The sequence below is a fragment of the Rhipicephalus microplus genome, chromosome 5, assembly GCF_043290135.1.
Source record: "Rhipicephalus microplus isolate Deutch F79 chromosome 5, USDA_Rmic, whole genome shotgun sequence".
NCBI classification, from domain to species: Eukaryota; Metazoa; Arthropoda; class Arachnida; order Ixodida; family Ixodidae; genus Rhipicephalus; species Rhipicephalus microplus.
This window is the reverse complement of record NC_134704.1, coordinates 46,811,010-46,830,108: the sequence shown is the minus strand read 5'-3', so window position 1 is coordinate 46,830,108 and position 19,099 is coordinate 46,811,010. Positions and strand designations below refer to the sequence as shown.

Here is a 19,099-nt window from a genome sequence, read left to right as displayed (position 1 = left end):
TAGTCGCCGCCATGTCTTTCGCGAGACGTAGCGCCGTGAACCCACGGCGCCACGTCAACCGCTTAATTCAAGGGAAGCGCAGAGGACGGCTTAAGCTCTCCAATAGTAGAGTACCGAGTACTCTAAATCGTTAACAAGTTTTTCTAAACACACATATTCATAAAATTAACTACTCTGGCATTGCGATCGTTAAGCGGCCACGGAAAATGATGGGTAGTGCACGGATTTGCCAAGCCCTCTTGCTTGCGGGCCGCAAACGCACTCGTGCCATGGATAGGTTTATCGGTGTGTTTTGATTTCGCTTCGTATGAAAAAAAAAAAAGAGGAGCATTTTCGACTTTGTGAGCCCATTTGAAATAGTGAGCCTAAAAAAACGAAAGTAGTGAAGTGCAACTGCTGAATATTTGCCGATTGTTTTCCGTGCCAAAGCAACTTCAAGCCACGCGAAGACAACTGTAGCCGAAAGTACAAAAAAAAAAAATAGACGAATTCGTGTACTATGCTCGCTGAAGCGCCGCGCGTTGCAGCTCCCATAGACACTATAGCGGCTGAGTTCCCTCTAGTAAATTTATATGCAACTCTATGACAACCACCACCACCGAAATCTTTTACGGTATACCTCCTACAGGCTTCGCTTAAAAATTGACGTCGCGTTTCAATCTTTGAGTACTGCAGATGCAGTATACATACACACGCACGTGAACGGCTGATCACGCCGTGTTATTAGTTAAGCTGTCAGCCGAAAGATTGAAGAAAGGCACGGTTTCGGGCGGAACTCCCGAAAACAAGCGACGAAAAACACTCTTTCGCATAGAGCCACGGCAATAGGCACAGTCTAATCGATCAACGCTGGACGCCTCTACACGTTCTCAATTGCACTCACTGCAGACACTTAAGCTCACTTGAAATTTTTTTGTTAAAGGTGAAAGATGACACAAAATCAAAAATAAATTATGAAAAGAAAGAAAAAAGGTGTACTGAACGATTGCAGGGACGAGAGACCTGTACCCCCCCCCCCCTTACCTTTTATTTGTTTTTTCAGATTTTTCCTTACCCTTTTTCCAGACATTTTCCTCGAGAAGAGTAATCGATAACATGCATTCCGACCCTCGCCTCACTTCATTCCAACACGCAAGACAAAGGCTCGAAAGCTCTTTACCTACAATGCATGCATTCACGTATATACGCGGGCCAGGATATGTCAAGAAACGGCGCCCACTTAAAAGGTTTCACTTAAGCCATAGCTTTCAAGGTTATAAAAAGTAAAAAAAAAGGCTTGCAGAAGCAGTTCTTGCTGAAACCCAAAATAAAAAAAAAGTATGACAGTTTAGCACAAGTGGTGCGCGGAGCTGGGCAGCCTCTCTTGTTTCTTTCTATCTTCCTTGCTATACCTCTCTCTCTCTCTGTCTCTCTCTCTCTCTGTCTCTTTCTCTCTGTCTCTCTCTCTCTCTGTCTCTTTCTCTCTGTCTCTCTCTCTCTCTGTCTGTCTGTCTGTCTGTCTGTCTGTCTGTCTGTCTGTCTGTCTGTCTGTCTGTCTGTCTGTCTGTCTGTGTCCGTCCGTCCGTGCGCGCGCGTGTGTGTGTGTTGTGTGTGTGTGTGTGTGCGTGCGTGTGTTTTAACTCTTTGTAGTCTCAGTTGATGTTTACTGGTCTTTCTATCTCCCTTTCTCGCAATTTCTACGTTTGTCCCTCTTTCTTCTTTTTAGTTATCTCTCTATTTCTCGCCTTTTTCGATGTTGCTATATCTTTCCCTCCGCGTCTTTCTCTCTTCGAGTGTTTCTTTCTACGAGGTTACGCAGGACATACAAAATGATCAGACAATATTTCTCATAACGTGATATCAAGCAGTAGTATACAAAGATATAACATTACGGACTAAAGATTTGCACATACATATGTACCGTGGCGATCAAAGTTTCGGAGACCACAGGAGAGCACGCGTGGGGAATAGCACCACAGCGCCTTCTCGCGGCTGCCAGAGAAGTGTGGCAGCTTGGGCTAGTTGGTATGGCATGACGATAGCTATAGCGCGAGAACAAAACGACGACACAGAGACAAGAAGGACACGAAAGACAGTAGCGCTCGTGTCTTTCGTGTCCTTGTCTCTGTGTCATCGTGTTGTTCTCGCGCTATAGCTTTCGTCATGCCAGAGAAGCTCGAGAGCACGCACATGACCTCTGAGATCGCGGGCACCTTCCGCGCGCCCACCATCTTGGAGGCCGCGGCACGCACTTCGCAAGCACATAATTTTCTGCCGACCTGCCTGCGCTTTCGCTTCCTTGAACTGTGCGCACAGCGGAACGCCAGAACGTCGAGAAAACGAGCAAGTAAATTGATCTCTTCTCTCTTTTTTTTTGTTTTCGTCCGATAACGCGAGAATCTCAATTTTAGTACGAATGATGAATGCGCGGGTCAATATGCTACAGTCGAACATTTCTAAGGCAAAATGACAGATAGGAAAAAAAATCATTGCGTATTCATCAATTGGGAGCGTCAAAGAAGTCGACCTTGACAACGAAGCATTTTCAAGATACCGAAATAGGCAAAAAAAAAAACAGTTGTGATGAGCAGCTATATGTCGCTGTGCAAGAAGTGATGTGTCAGCACGTATACCATGGGCAAAACTTGGAGAGGAATGCGTGCATGGCAACGTTTTGTTGAAAAGTAAGCTCCTCCAAGAGTAATGTTCATTTCCGTGTTACTTTCTCTAGTTGATTCAGTTTGCTGCGAGTTTTTTTTTCTTTTTCTTCACTTCTTCATTCCTGCTTTTAGGCTACTTTTTTTTTTTTGCTTAGCAGAAATTGTAAAAATAGAGAAGCCGAGGGGGTACGTATGTCAGTCAGAACAAATCGGGACAGAAAATAACTGGGAAACTCATTACAACGGTATACCACCTTGATCTGGTCGGGACCACGAGGCGGGGTATAAAGAACACTTCAAACTTACACTCCCAACCAGACTTCCCTTTTCACGAACCAAAGTAGTTGACTGCACCAAATCGGCACACGCTTGAAACGCATAGCTGGCGCAAAAGCACCGCGTAGGGGATCATAAGGAAGGCGCCACATGGGCGCACTAATATCTAATTTACTAGTCTTTTTTGTCATTCCTTCATTTTTCTAATTCTACGCCTGTCCGCGTAACGAGTCAGACCTCTTTCTTTATGCCTTGATTTTCGGACTAAGTGCGGCGGCTTTTCGCATCCAGAGTGGGCAGGGCTTAGACGAAAGCCGATCATCGCTTAATCGTGAAATAAGGCTACACACACCACCGACGCTCTCGAGCAGCACCTATCGAACGAAAGTCAGATCTCTTCTCTTTCTTCCTCTCGTACCTGGCTTGACCAGTAGTATCTAGAGCATCACCACAGTAGGCCGCCAATTCTGACGCTCCGTCAACGCGCACGCGCGCGCGCACACACACACACACACACACACACACACACACACACACACACACACACACACACACACACACACACACACACACACACACACACACACACACACGCACGCACGCACGCACACACACGCACACACGCACACACGCACACACGCACGCACACACACACACGCACGCACACACACACACACACACACACGCACACACACACACACACACACACACACACACACACACACACACACACACACACACACACACAACGAAACCTATAACCATACCCAAGGGGGAAGAAGTCATCACGAGTATCGTCCGAAGCGCCGCAGATCGCGAAAATCCGCGCAAGGAGAAGGAAAAAAAAAGGAAAGAACGCCACATCGAGGCCAGAGAGTGAGCAAAGACTGTATACACGGCGAAGGAGGCAGCGGCGAGATGTTAAAAGGTGGCTATAACAGCACCTCGAGGCGTCCAATTATGGAAGTTTTCAGCGGCTACTTCGGCACAGTTCCCTTCGTTCGTGCAATTCTTTGTAACGCCGCCACCTCTTCGTTCTTACTTGGCGTACCGGCCGTCTTCCTTTGCCAGGCTGTCCCCTTTCCACCCCTTTCTGTCACCCTCCTCCGAAGCTCTCGAATGTGGAAGTCGCCCGTTTGGGTCATTTCTTTCTTGCGTAGTCGCCTCATCCTTGTCATTACTTCGCGCAACTTCTGTCTTTCTATCTTTCTTCCTCTCCTCCTTCCCTCATAACCCGAGCGCCCGACTCTTTTCTTCCGTTCAACAGAATCGGAAGAAGCGCTAACTCCTTTCCACTCCGGAGCGCGGATGAAAGACTTCTTGCGCAGGAAGAGGACAGAGAAGTCCTTTGTAGAAAACAGGCGGACCCAGGAAGAGGATGGAATGCGAAGTACGAGTGCATCGACAAAGAAAGAAAAAAAAAAGACGATAGCAAGTAACGAAGAGGAAGAAGGAACAGTCTGTGAAGAACATACCGCACAAGCTGCGGACCAGCCCATTTACCTTCTATCATTCTCTTTCCGTTATTGTTACCCCCTGTTTTTCATTCAGTTTATCGCCGGCCTGCAAGTGCCGTACTTCGCTTTTTTTTTTCTTGTACAAGCGGGAGAATGCTATAGCCCATACACAGCTGCTTTCTCGCGGCGGCATTTGAACAGATTGCTCGAGCTCACAACACGCAGAGAGTTGACGCCCGAAACGAATGGACGGACGCGGCGGCCACCACGCGGCGCGAGCATCGGCGTCGTAACGAAAGGGAGTGCGTATATATACGCAATGCGGACTAGCGTATTACAGGGGATGCAACAAAACGGGAGTAGTAAACTCGGGAGTGGCATCACTGAAATGAAAACCTTATCAGTAGCCATTTCGCGGTAAACGCGGGAGAAATGTGTGTTAGCACTGCCATTCTTTACCGAAGTATTAGCTTCAATCATCTTGACACAATACTGGTTTTAAAGCATACATCTAACGCACGTAATCTAAGACACGAGTACGCACGAGGAATTCAGCCTTAAGGGCAAGTCTATTGAAAGTAAAGTAAGAGAGAGAGAGAGAAAAAACATTTATTTAAAGAAGCTTGTGAGTGAAGGTGGGAGAGTCCCTTATTCCAGGAACCCTCTGGCTTGGACAGCCCGCCGAGCTTGAGCGACGAGTCCGAGGCACCTCCCACTCAACAACAGAATCAGAGACAAGAGAGAGAGAGAAATAAATAGAGAGGAAAGGCAGGGAGGTTAACCAATCAGAGAAAAGAGAAGCCATACCACTAACGTACCATGCATTACTGCAACATTATCGGCTCGAACCCAGGTTATACCCTCCGCCACATCCAAAACTCACAAGAGACGAAGGGAGTGACTATAGGCGTCTTCAAAGCAACACGTTCACACACGGCGTACTATTGCACCATATGAGGCCAACGTTGCACAGCTACATCTGCCCTCACTGCAAAGTGGCAGACACTCTGGCGCACCTCCTACTGCAGAGCGAAGTAAGCGTCCCAAGAATACGAGCAGCACCAGATGCGGACCAAGACCTCCTCAGTGAAGCGTGGGAGGCTGAGATCTCCCAGCCGGACCTGGTCGAGCAACGTCAAGGTAAAGTAAGAAAAAAAAAAAAAGAGCAGCAAATCGCAGCAAGCATTGTGTAGTAGATCGCCACCGATAGCGCGAAGGGAAGAAGAAAAACGCAAGGAAGAAAAAAATAATCGTATAGATGAGAGTAAATGGTTTTTTTTTAGGGGCGAAGCTCCTTAGGGCGTGGGCTGTGCGTCCCCTGTATGTAGCCACCTCTAGTTTAGTTCTTGCAGTGTTCACTAGATGGCGGTACCGTCCCCTGTATGTACGTCCGACCTCTACCACCACTACAGCTGGGCGCTGTAGTGGTGGTAGAGGTCGGACGTGTTTTTGGAGAGCTCCGGAATGACAGCTACAGATAAGTGTTTTTGCATGTTTCCAGCTTGCCTCTGTATGTAGCGTTATGAGAACGTAAGGCGCTAGCGTAAAGCTTGATTAGGTCTAGTACGGTGTACGTTTTTTTTTAGTATTTTGTACTGTGTCTTTTTTTTCTCCAGCCACCACGTGGCTGAGGCCTGCGCGTAGACCGACCACGTGCATGCGCAGGTGCTGTGAAGTGTAGCGTATTTATTTATTATTGTGGTTCTTTTTGGCTTAGACCAGTGTATTTTAGTACAGTTTTCTAACACGTGGGCATCGGTAAACTGAGCTAGCCATGGTCAAAAAGACCGTAAAGTGTTCAGAGTGCGGGGTAGGGTGGAAGGTGGAAATTAGTGCGGAGGAGAAAGCAGAAGATGACGCCAAGTGTAGACAGTGCGAGTTCGAGGAGAAAATGAAAAATATGATGGCGGTCCAGAGTGGGCTCATGGAGAAAATCGCAGAGCTGGAGAATGCATTGGCGAAGGAGCGAGAGAAAACGTCAGCCATGGAAGAAAGGCTCCGGGCAGCCGAGAAGGGCCTATCGAAGGTCGTGAAAGGGAACGAAGACGCAGGTGACGGCGGAAGCATTATGGCGACGACCCCCCGTGCGGGAGAGATGAAGGAAACAGGCATGACAAAGGCAGATACATTGGCCACAGGGCCCAGCTACCGGGAAGTAGTTTTGAGGGAGGGAGGGAGCAAACCAGCAGCCGTGACTCACGCTAGTCACCTAGTCAGCAGCCAGGTGCAGGTTTCAGAAGGAATGTCTGAACAGGTCATCATCGCCGGTGACTCAAATTTAGTCCGATGCGCAGCGGCAATCAAAGAAAGGGTGAAAGGCGACAAGAGAGTTGCGATAGGGACGTTCCCAGGACAAACGCTGGGGACAGTAATGAGTCAAGCGGGTGAACAACTCGCAGCTAAAGCTAACAATCGTAACCTCGTTGTAATTGCGGGAGGGTTAAATGACGTCCTGAAAAAAGAATCGTCAGGACTAGCGACGACCTTGGCGAAAGGGGTGGATGACATGCGCATCGTGTCCCCCCAGGTGCAAATTGTAGTATGCACAGTACCGGAAGTACCAGTACGCAACGTCAACCTGCAAAGAGCGGTTGTCGACGCAAACAAAGAGATATGGCGAATTAGTCGAGAGAAGGGTTTCGAGGTAGTGGATTTAAACAGGGAAGTGCACAGGTGGGGTGGATTCCAAAGAGACAAGATTCATTTCGATAAGAGGCTTGGACACGAGGTGGGCTGGCGACTGGCAGGACGCGCAGTAGCTTTTTTGGGGGGCTCACGGGCCCTTCGGAGTCCGGGGTAGCTCGTAACAGGGAAAACAACCAGGAGGACGCTTTGACAGGTAGAATTGCGAAAAACCAGAAAAAAGGTAAAAGAAAAAGGAAAAAGGCGCGTGTTGCAATTAGTTACATAAACATGCAGGGTGGCAGAAAGAAGGCAAAATGGTTAGAGATTGAGGAGCAGTTAAACAAAGAACAGATAGGCGTGTATGCGGTTACAGAAACACACCTTAGAGACTTGGAAGAGCCACCACATATTAAAAATTATGTTTGGGAAGGGTGTAACAGGACCATATCGGAAAGGAAAGGTGGGGGTGTAGGAATGCTAATTCACCGCGGAGCCAAATGGGTTAGAGTGAAACAGACGTGTTCAGAGCACCTCTGGGTTCTGGGCACAGTAGGTGGAAAGGAAACGTGGCTAGGGGTAGCCTACTTGTGGACGGGGAATAACTGCAGAGAAAAGAATCAGGAGATAGTGGATTGCATGAGTGCGGATATTAAGGAATTTGGTAATGGGGCCGAAATCATCCTTCTAGGGGACATGAATGCCCACATACATGACCTTGACGGATATTCAGACACCAATGGGAAGTTATTACTAGATCTTTGCGAGCAACATAGTCTGGAGATAGTTAACACGGGGCCTAAATGTGACGGCCAGATCACATGGGAAGTCGGAAACAAGCAATCAAGTATTGATTATTGTCTCATGACTGAAGGAATTTACCACAAACTGACAGAAATGAGGATAGACGAGGAAGGCATTAACAGCTTGGGTAGTGATCATAAACGAATAACATTACAAATGGGATACGAAACTGAAAATATGAGCATGGAATCAAAGTCTGGCAGCTCGTATTTAAATGACAAACAAATAATAAATATAGCCGCAAGAGTCGAGGAAGAAGTAGGCGAAATACCAGGCAAGGACTGGGAGTATAGTGAGCTGTTACATCTAATGACGAAGGAGATAGGGAAAGAGAAGAAAACTGTTTGCTGGAAAGGAAAAAGGAAGCCAAAAAGTTGGTGGAACAAGGAAATCCGGGAGGCGATCGAGAAGCGACGCGAAGCATCACGGGAGCATAGAAAGGCAAAAAAGGAGAAGCGGCCGCAGGACGAAGTCAAAAAAATATGGGAAATATATTTAGAGAAAAAATCCCTTGTACAGAAATTGGTAGAGGCAAAAATTAAAGGTGAAAGTGAACGCTGGATGACAGAGATACACGAAAAAAAGGAGGCCGCGCCTAGGATTTTTTGGAGCCACATAAAGGCGCTAGGTAGGAAGTCTGTCACAACGCAACAACATATTCTAGATGAAGGAGGAAATCAATTGGAAGGGTACGAAGCGCTAGGTTACATCCAAAAGGTAACAGCCGATTCGTTTCAAAAGAGCGTCCAGGGGATCTCCCCGGTGAGTAAAAGTGTGGCGGAGAAAGCAACAGAGGAAGAGCTTGTACTTGATAATTTCAACTGCAAAAAGGCCGAAGGAAAAATTCCAAAGCGCACTGCCGCGGGTTTAGATGGGATTCCCATTAGCCTCATTAACGAACTAGGACATAACACTAAAGAAGCATTGTTAAAAGCAGTAGAAAAAAGCTTAAAGGACGGACAAATACCGGACAGTTGGCGACAAAGTAGAATGAACTTAATCTATAAAGGCAAGGGAGAAAAGGACAAGATTCGCTCGTATAGACCACTAACCATTACATCGGTACTATACAGGTTGGCGATGCAAGCAGTAAAAATGAAAATAGAAACATGGGCCGAACATAACGATATTTTGGGAGAACTTCAGAACGGATTTCGAGTCGACAGGCGGTTGGACGATAACCTGTTTGTTCTCACTCAGTGTATAGAAATATCTAAAATAGAGAATAGGCCCTTGTACGTGGCTTTTCTAGACGTCACTGGGGCATACGACAACGTTAATCAGGAAATTTTGTAGGATATATTGAAAGGAATGGGCATGGGCGACGACTGTATACAGCTTTTGAGGGAGATATACCGAGAAAATACAGTTTGCATAGAGTGGGAAGGAATGCGTAGCAAAGAGAACGTTGAGGTTAGCAGGGGTCTGAGACAGGGATGTCCTTTGTCCCCGCTGTTATTCATGCTGTACATGGTGAGTATGGAAAAAGCGCTAGAAGGTAGCAACATTGGTTTTAATCTGTCACACAAACAGGGCGGCATGATGATTGAGCAGAAGCTTCCAGGTTTATTTTATGCGGACGATATCGTCTTATTTGCGGACAGTCGAGATGATATACAGCAGCTGGCGAATATATGCGGAAGGGAAGGTGAAGCGCTTGGACTAGGATTCAGTGTAACGAAGTGTGGATTGATGGTATTCAATGATCCCTGTGATCAGACGGTGTCCATACAAGGCCAAGAAATACCGAGGGTAAGTGAATACAAGTACCTTGGAGTATGGGTAAATGAGAGTGATAGATACATGGAGGTACAGGAAAAAGCCTCGGCAGCAAAAGGAAAGAGGAATGCGGCAATAATGAAGCACAGAGCGTTGTGGGGATACAATAGGTATGAGGTGCTTCGAGGTCTGTGGAAGGGTGTAATGGTTCCAGGGCTTACTTTTGGGAACTCAGTGGTGTGCATGAGGGCAGAGGTGCAATCGGGAATGGATGTAAATCAAAGGACTGTGGGACGCCTCGCGTTGGGTGCTCACGGGAAGACGACAAACGAGGCTGTAAAGGGCGATATGGGGTGGGCAGGTTTTGAGGCGAGGGAAGCGCAGAGCAAAATAAGGTTCGAAGAAAGGCTAAGAAATATGAAGGAGAGTAGATGGGCAGAGAAGGTGTTCCGTTATTTGTATAGGAAGAGCGTGGACACACAGTGGAGAAAAAGAACTAGAAGACTCACTAGTAAATATACGGCTGGTATTGTAAGCCATATGTCAACAAAGAGCGTTAAGGGAAAAGTCAGGGAGGCGGAGAGGATTTACTGGATGGCAGCTATGGAGAAAAAACCGGCTTTGAGTAACTACCGAAAGGGCAAAAATGAAATAAGGAGGGAGGCATTTTACGATAATTCAAGGGGAAGCGCTTTACTGTTTGAAGCGAGATCGGGTTGCCTTAGAACGCGTAGTTATAAAGCAAGATTCAGTAAAGAAGAAGAACAATGCACATGCTGCGGGAAAGATAAGGAAACGGCGGAGCATGTTCTGATTGAATGTGGAGATATCCACCCAGGTGTACGTTTGGGCACGAGCCTACAGGAAGCCTTGGGTTTTAGGGACAACAATGGAAAGCTGAACACACCCGCGATTGAAATAAGTAAGAAACGGTTAGAGTATTGGTGGCAGAAAATTAGAGAGAAAGGACAAAAATAAATATTGGAAAAATAAAATAAAATATGGACAGTGTGCCGTAAATGGCAGAGAACTTAAGCTGAAAATTTACCTTTTTTTCCATTAAGATAGAATTTATCGAAGTAGAGGCATTAGGCCAACATAAAAAAAGAAAAAAGTTTTTTTTTTTTTTTTTTTTTTTTTTTTGTCGAGCCTGGTGGCATACTTGTCACCACCCCGTTATAAAGGGGACGCTCATAGCATCCATCCATTCCATCCGTGTAGCCACCTCTAGTTTAGTTCTTGCAGTGTTCACTAGATGGCGGTACCGTCTCCTGTATGTAGCCACCTCTCGTTTAGTTCTTGTAGTGTTTACTAGATGGTGGTACTTGTAGCTGATGATGAAAAGATGCAAGATGTTATAAACTAGAAAGCGGTACTTGTAGTTGATGAAAGACGCGAGATCTTATAAAATAGGAATGATGTCGCATATGGCGCGTGTCATTGGTTGAAGGCAATCGTTCGATTTAGTGCGGCGACGTAGGCTAGGGGGAGCGATGTAATAAAATCGAGTGGGCAAAATGTACAGAGGATTCATGGTTTACCAGGTTTACCTCCGGAGCTTCGCCCACTCATCATCATTCACTTCGTGGATATGGCGGAATTTTTTTAATTGAAATAGACGAGAAGGCGCTTCCTTCTCGGTTTCGTGGCCCATGGTTGCACCTTGGTAGGGCACGCTCGGCAGATAAAAACAAAGGAAGAGAGAGAAAGAGATGGAAAAGAAAGAAAAAGAAAGAAAGGAAGAAACAATGGAAAAGAAAGAAAGATAAAAAGAAAGAAAGAAAGAAAGAAAGAAAGAAAGAAAGAAAGAAAGAAAGAAAGAAAGAAAGAAAGAAAGTGAAACAGGGACAGCCACCGACTTCGGTAAGTCATGGCTGCTTGCCGGCCAGGAGCCCACAGGCGCTAAATGAGATCCAGGGAGGTCGACGCGAGAAAATGCAAATAAGCCGAGACACGCACGCACAGGCGCAAGCAGAAAAACAGCAACAGCAAGAAATAAAAAAAGGAAGAAAGGAGATGAAGACCAGAATAGCCCCGAGCACTATTCCAAATTGTCCGTCCGCTGTTGCTCTTCCCAGCATGGCACAAACCAGAGCCTATGGCTTTCACAGGCCACCCTGACCGAGCCAGAGGTTGAGCTTGCTGCATAGCCCTATTCCGCTCTTTCTGTCGTTCATTGATATCGACCCACGGTTGCCAGGAGAGGGAGCGCGTGCACGTACGGATAAAAAAGAAAAAGAGAGATAAATTTAACCAGCTAAAGCATGCAGTAGTGCTTTCGCGGCGCAGGGTTAAGCGCAACAAAGGGGGAAGGCGTATAAACCTTAATATCATGTACGGGCCCAGTATACATGCACCTCTTGTCTTTTTACAGTAAACAGAGTAATATTACCATGTCGTAGGAGTTGTTTTTCTAAAAGGTGTTCTGCTTCGTTCTCTCGACATCGATATTCGCTCGACCGATGTTTGGAACGGGAAGACAACATATTCACGCACCTCTAACGCGTAGTTTACAATATTTTAAAGCGAAAGCGTTAAATACCTCGTCAAACACGAAATTTGATCATCGCCGTTCATACGAAGAGATCCCAAAGTCACGATCGTATATTACGGCTTGGTAACGGCACATTACGTCATAAAGCCGTAATTCATTGTCGCAAAGAGTCTCTTCGAAATTGCTCATAAAACAGGTAGACGTACAAAGCGCGGCCCCGAGCGGAACCACGCATGCCAGTGAAACGTGCCAGATGAAAGACGGCGCTTCGATAATGGCCCATATGGGTCAGTCAGAACTCGGTACCGACAACATACCGATCACAGTGTCAGTGCTAGGTAAACACAGTGAGCGCCAGAATAATAAAAGACCATGAGACAAAAGAAGAAACGCTGAATATACTTAATAGCTCGGCAAACAGCCTTCGATGCCATTTCCGGCCTGTTTTGAAACGTGCTGACATTTAGAGTCGCGCTCAATGTGTGTTCCAACAGACTGACTGAGGTTGAAGAGACACCAAGCCTGAAAAAGCATTCCTACAAGGTTTAAATTGGTTAGAGAAGCATCCTTGAACGACAGAGTTCAGTTCACCAATTGTTTTATACGTAAGTGCCGCTTTCCAATGTTGGCGCCATTTTGAGAGCAGAGAGCCTGTTGTAACTCGTATTGAGTGCGGCTGTGCGTACTGTCAAATCCGACCGAGTACAGTCACAAACTCCCGAGAAACCCAAAGGGTCCCCAAACTTTTGACGACGACTACACAAGTAAGGCGTCTAACTTATCAAATACTTGTAGTATACGCAAAGCGTATAATGCGACGACGCGCATCGATTTCAAGAGCGTTCCAATGAAAAAAAAAAAAATCTCAAACACTTCAGGGTCGCGCCAGCCTTCCTTCAATTACGACATGGCACCGTAAGGTACTTATGTATGCATAACAAATCTTGGCACTCTGTAGGGCAAGAGACGGCGAATATCAAATTCTGACTGCAGATAATAACCGGCCTACGGTATACTTGATCAACGCGCCCATTCAAACGTGCTGGAGGGCACAAAACATGGCCAGATTTTTAAATTAAGAGACGAAGGACCAACGATTCACAACTCAGTTCTGCCAGTCTTTTCGTTGCGCATATTGAAGACACAAATCAGTTCGCTTCGCCAAGAACGGCACACGGTAAATGAGCTCGACAAAGAAGATCGTTCGAATAAGGAAAGCTAGCATAACGAAAATGACCCTTATTTGAAAACGGGAGACGATACGCCGTCGGAAAGTACAGATATATATATTTCATTTTTCGCGTTATGCACAGTGGCTTTGTGCGACAGGCGGTCTCTCGCTTATATTACTTGACACCGAATCAAAATCCATTTCGCCGTATGATATTTTGATGTCCTCGTTGTCGAAATTCGAGCGAGCAGCGATTACGCTCGACGGGCCACGCGCACTCTCGTATAACTCAAGTCGACGCGACTTCCAAATCGACTTTGAGTTCGATTTTAACGGGAACTCTTTAAATAACCCCACCCCCAAATTGCTTCTAACAGTTCCGCACCGTATAGTATTTCAAGTAAACATTTCATATATATTACCATCTCATATAGAACGCTGTTGTACGAAAAGGTTTATTATAAAAAAAAATAAATTCTTACTCACTGAATGCCCAGGTTAGTGTTTCTTTTTTTCAAAAATATTGTGGGCATTTGTTATGAGTTTTTCATCTGTAGATTATCATAATCATCATCATCCGTCTACCTGTGTCCTCGTCTGCACAGGGTGTAATCATCATCATCGCGTGTGCGCGCACTGTGCTTCAAGGCTGCCTGTTCGCTGCCAAATTCTCGGGGCAAAGAAACACCCGGTCTAAGCCCAGGCGTCATACGTGATGGAGGTGGATTTTCGGAGTTCCACCTCCACCAACATTTATGGTGCCTTTCTCTTTCTATATCTCTTTCTAGCGCGACGGAAAGCTTACGGTTGAGTGAGTCTAATCACAAATGCATGGGTAAAATGGGAAACGGCACGAAACATTTGTAATAATTTTTTCTTCTATCCTTAGCGAATATGAAGTCCTATAGTCGTGTGAACTTTGTTCGCCTTGAAGTGACTTGATCTTGTCCAATTACATCACTAGGTTTCCCGCAACATTGCTTTTATTGCTCATGAACTTATGTTCCCTGATAGTTTTGTTACAGGACGTCCTTCTAACACCAATAGACATTTCTGGCCACTTTCTGTATACGTTTATTCTATATGGTGTTTCGCGTTACTTTCTGTACGTTTATTCTATATAGCGCTTTGCGCTTCGATCTGGAGAAAACTTCGTTCGGTTTGTTATACAGGAAAACCTTAATATATATATGCACTCCTTTGTAACTATATGTGAGACATATGGAAACACCAAAATGGCATTCGAAGCACTTCGGCAGTGCATTCGAGTCCAGGCTGGAAGCTCTTGGAGACTGTGGGAATCTTTATCTTAAATGTCACATCTGCCTGCTTCCTTCCCTCAGTGTGCTTGTAAGTTGTAGACATGTTCCAATGCTCCCAAACTAGATTATTTACAGTTCTCTCTGCGGTTTCAACTCCGCAATATAAACCTGGCATAATGTAAACATTTACGAATACAAGTTTTGTTGACGTGTATACGTAATTTCACTGTGTTTCTATAAAAAAAAATTTCGCTACAAAAATGGCTTGAGTTGTAGTTGGTCTTGTTGTTTGAAAAGTTTTATCTTTTTTGCGCTCTCTCCAGCTTCACTACTGCAAACGTATTTTTGGTATGTGTGCTTCTTTAGGCTGCTATAAATCACCGAGGAACTTTTTTACGGAGAGGAGGAAGCTACACAACGAAACTGCGCTTTCTTTTTTTTTAAGCCACCCTCATCAATATTAGGATTAAAATGAAGGCTATTTATTGATATTAGTGGTGTCACCAATAAGATACGTAGACCACGCAAATTATAAGCGTTTCACACTCGCGGACTATGTAAAGGATCGTTCACGTCTCAGGTGAGTACCACATTAGTATTCGAGACCTCACGGAAGCTTACACATAATACACAATTATGCAAGCTATTATTGAGTTTATTGACACCGTGAATTCACGTCATACACATAGCCAACCCAAGCACCGTGATATCTCTTCTTTCGTGCACGTGTGCCCACGAGTATACCTTATTTCATGATAAATACATACGAACTAGTTCAACCTCCCATCGTTGTAAGAAAGTTTACTCACAGTATCCGGCGCTCCTCCATCTTGCGCAGCGCTTGGTCGCGCTGAAGCACCTGCATAATGGCCTCGCGCTCAGCGAGCGTCAGGTTGCTCAAGTCCAAATCCATGGCACGCGGGTCGATGATGGCGCCTCTCCCGCCGCCGAACGTCAAAGCTCCGCCGCCGGGCCCACCGGCGTCGGCGGCCGTCATGAACACTCGACCGGCGAACACCGGCCGCTGGTGCTGCTGCGAGCGAGCCGGACGAGGCCAAGCCCGATCGGCGGCCGCGACACCACCACCACCGCCGCCGCCACCGGCTGAAGACGCGCCCCAGGCCGGCTTGCGGTCCGCATCGGGGCCACGCCCGTTCCCCCACGAGCCGTCGTCGCTGTTTCCACAAGCAGCCACGCGAGCGCCGCAACCAAGTGCCACGCGCACGACTGCAGACGCCGCGAGCGAGGGACCCGCTAGGCAGCCGGACGGGGCGCCCAGGCGACACTCCAGACTTCGCGTCCCGGCAGAGGTGCACGTTCAACCGCCCACCTCCCGACGACCTCTAGGGTTTGCAGAATGAGGAGCGAGTGCGATCACGGCACACACTACACAGACACACACACACCGAGCCACCTACGATCCTGGTGGCCCGATGGACTTCCAGAAGACGACTTGGTCTGCAACACTGGCCTATAGAAAGCCCAGAAGAAAAAAAAAAAAACGACACACAACACCACCGGCACAATCTTGAGAGAGTTGCTTGACCTTCTCCAGCGGTGACTGGTAGCACGTCCCGGGCACTCGAGCTGACCAGGAATGGGGAACGCGGACACGACGACGACCACACCACAGCGTTGCCAATGATGAGATCAGGCCAGCCCCACGATTTTTTTTTTCCAACTCACGGCACTTACCACCACAGCACGCTAGTAGCTAGGACACGCAGGAGTGCAAATTTTCACTGCAAGCCGAAAACCAGGTCTGTTTCCAGGCGAGGCACCGAACTCCCTTCGTGAAAGAACGACCTTTGTTGGAGCCGTCACGAGCTGCCACTCCAATAACACAGGAGATTCACGTGCTGTACATCACCGATACAGTAGCAGTACATCCACCGCCGGTCACGAAGGCGAAGAATATCTACCGGAACAACGCAGAGGAGGCACACTCCAAGCAAGCACGCACCACAACCACAAACTGTTTTAAAGAGTAGCACCACCACAACAACAACAACAACAGCAACGGCAACAAAACAACTTGAAGCAGAGAGAGAGAAACAGTCGCGCAGAATCACAATTCACTGCGATCCACAGACATCGCCTTGATGAATAAGAAAACAGGGGAGAGGGACGGGAGCTTTCAGTCTTGCAACCTTCGTCTTGAATTTCCGGTTCACTACGTGGCGATGTAGGAGCGTTGCTTTTCTTGACTCGTTCGTCGGTACTCCTTCTCCGCCAGGTTTATCGGAGAAGCCAGATAACCTCTATGTACGAACTTCCGTGTATATAACCCTGTGCATTCCTTATACGTCGTATCATGCGCAGATGTTCGGAGACAGGTTCAACAGCCTTTCTCATTTGCATATCATAGCAACTATGAGAATAAAAAAAGAAATACACCCAGTGCAGCGAGAAGAGAGAAAGACAGCGTTACGTCTACCAGTCACAAAGTCGTCTACGAGTAATCCGGTCGTTGAGTTGCCCGCGAGTCGCTGTTTTCGAAAACGTGTACAGACGAGAGCTTGTTCGCTGGCGAAAAAAAAAAAAGAAGTTGCTAGGCGCTACCGTTAAGACAAGCCTTGCTAACTTCCTTTATGGGTTCCCAGGTGGCGTCGTCGAGTCGAACCAGGTGCAGGCCACAGGAACGCGTTTGTTTGGCACGTCGAAGGCTTTCGGCGCAAGTTGGTAACGGCATGAAAACAAGCCAAAGGCACGGCGGGGTTTGAAGTTTTCGCTAGATGCGGAGACGGCGGCACTGCTTAGTCCTCGCACCGATGATACACGGCGGCATCGCACTTGGAACACAGTGGATCGGTGGGTCGAGTCATCGCGGCTTCAGAGGCAGTTTGCCAGCGGCCACGTATACCACCTGCGCACACCTGCACATAAAAAAAACGAACAAGACAGGTATAGCGATGAGAAAGGCCGTCGGATGATAACGTGTCAAAAAGATTACAAGGCAGAGCTAGATGACTTCTTGCATGAAATTCAGAAAGGCGCATTCGGGAAATAGCTGCAATACGTTCACCCACTTCTCGGGTCCCATTCTGAGTTGTCCGAATAAATGAAATGACACCGAGTAAATGATAACGAAATCTGCTAAAACGAGATGTACGGTAGTACGCAGCACACACACACACACACACACACACACACACACACACACACACACACACACACACACACACACACACACACACACACACACACACACACACACACACAGCAAAGAATGATAAGACAATTTCGTATCTTGGAATAAGTTGAACTATTGGAGCATGTTCCCTGGGCCTGCTTTGTTTTTCGAGCGAAAAAAAAGTGCGGGGGGGGGGGGGGGTCTGCAATTTCCATTTGCGCGCGCGCCTTACGACTGGGCACTGTAAGCATATATACATTGCTTTTGATTAAAAAAGCTAAGTCCAAAGTACGCGCTTGTTCCTCTCATTCCATCGAGTGTGCGCCGCTGCTTACTACCGTGAACCCAACCAAGCGGCCCTGCACACTACACTTTTGCGCAAGCCTCGAGGGCCATCTATGGGAATCTTTCAGAAGGACGCGAGAAAGAAAGAGAGGAGTAGACGATATTAAATTACACTCGTGCAGTAACAACATATTTTTCCAAACGAGGATATGCAAGCTTGGAGATGAGGTGTCACAAACTGTAAAGTCGGATTGCGAGGCCACCTTCCCGCAGTTCTGGCAACTAAAACGACACGGCGTCTAGACTATATCACCCAAAGACTCGAAATGCCAACACTACGAAAAAAAATACGACAATTAAGCCGTATGTGGCGATGTCCCGAATGCCACAAAGACCCTCACTCCATACTAACTCACGTCAGAAGTTCGCCGAGCTGCAAATACGAGTTCAAGCAATATTGACAAAACAGGATTCGCGTCGGACGCGTGCAACCTAATCACGAATGCAGCGAAGCTATCAATAACAGAGCACTCCCAAGAGGTGAAAGCTTTCCCGTTGCACCTTTATGTCAAGGGCAAACAACGCTTGTGTACGGAGGCAGAGCAGCGTCGCAAGCGAGTCTATTCGAAAGAAAATGACCCGATTCTTTCGCTCCTTCCTTCACCTTTGCTTGCGAGACGTTAGCGCACTCGCTGACATCGACCACCGTTTTTTTTTTTCTTTCCTCGAGCGCGTGGGAAAACAGGTTGAATAAAACTGAAATAATTGTACGAAATGCATTCGGCCTTGAAATCAGCTTGTGCTCTCACTACGTTTCTTTTTTTTTTTTTGCCTGGGTGACGTAAGTTGTACTTTCAATAATTTAGTTGATTTGGTGAAAACGCACCCTATAGAGGTGGCGCGCGTCATGTTACGTAGTTTTGACGTACGTTTTTCTGTTGTTGTAAGGTCCTCGCTTCAGTGGCATATGGAGAAATCGCGACATACATATAACTATAGAATTAAGTGGCATTTTAGACAACTTAATTGCGGAATCATTTAAAAGTTGCTATTTGAAGCTTGAAAAAGAAAAATATTGCTCGGTAGTTTCATGATTCAGGCATTAAAGGGTTAATGCATCAGCCGTTTTTTAGTGACATACTTAAGGTAACAGTGCCAATCGCGACACACATAAAACTACAGACTGCATTTTTAGACAATTTAACTGCGGAATCATTTAAAAGTTGGTATTTGAAGC

General features: G+C 46.7%; 1 protein-coding gene across 5 annotated transcripts in view; it reads right to left on the bottom strand.

Annotated features, from left to right (window-relative positions):
* LOC119174612 (uncharacterized) overlaps nucleotides 1–19,099 on the bottom strand; it is a 612,314-nt gene that overhangs the window by 418,759 nt on the left and 174,456 nt on the right. For all 5 annotated transcript variants that reach the window (XM_075895367.1, XM_075895368.1, XM_075895369.1 and 2 more), the window contains one exon: nucleotides 15,254–17,320. In XM_075895367.1, coding sequence (XP_075751482.1) covers nucleotides 15,254–15,441 — 188 coding nt within the window. In that variant the 5' untranslated portion in view covers nucleotides 15,442–17,320. The remainder of the gene's footprint in view (nucleotides 1–15,253; nucleotides 17,321–19,099) is intronic.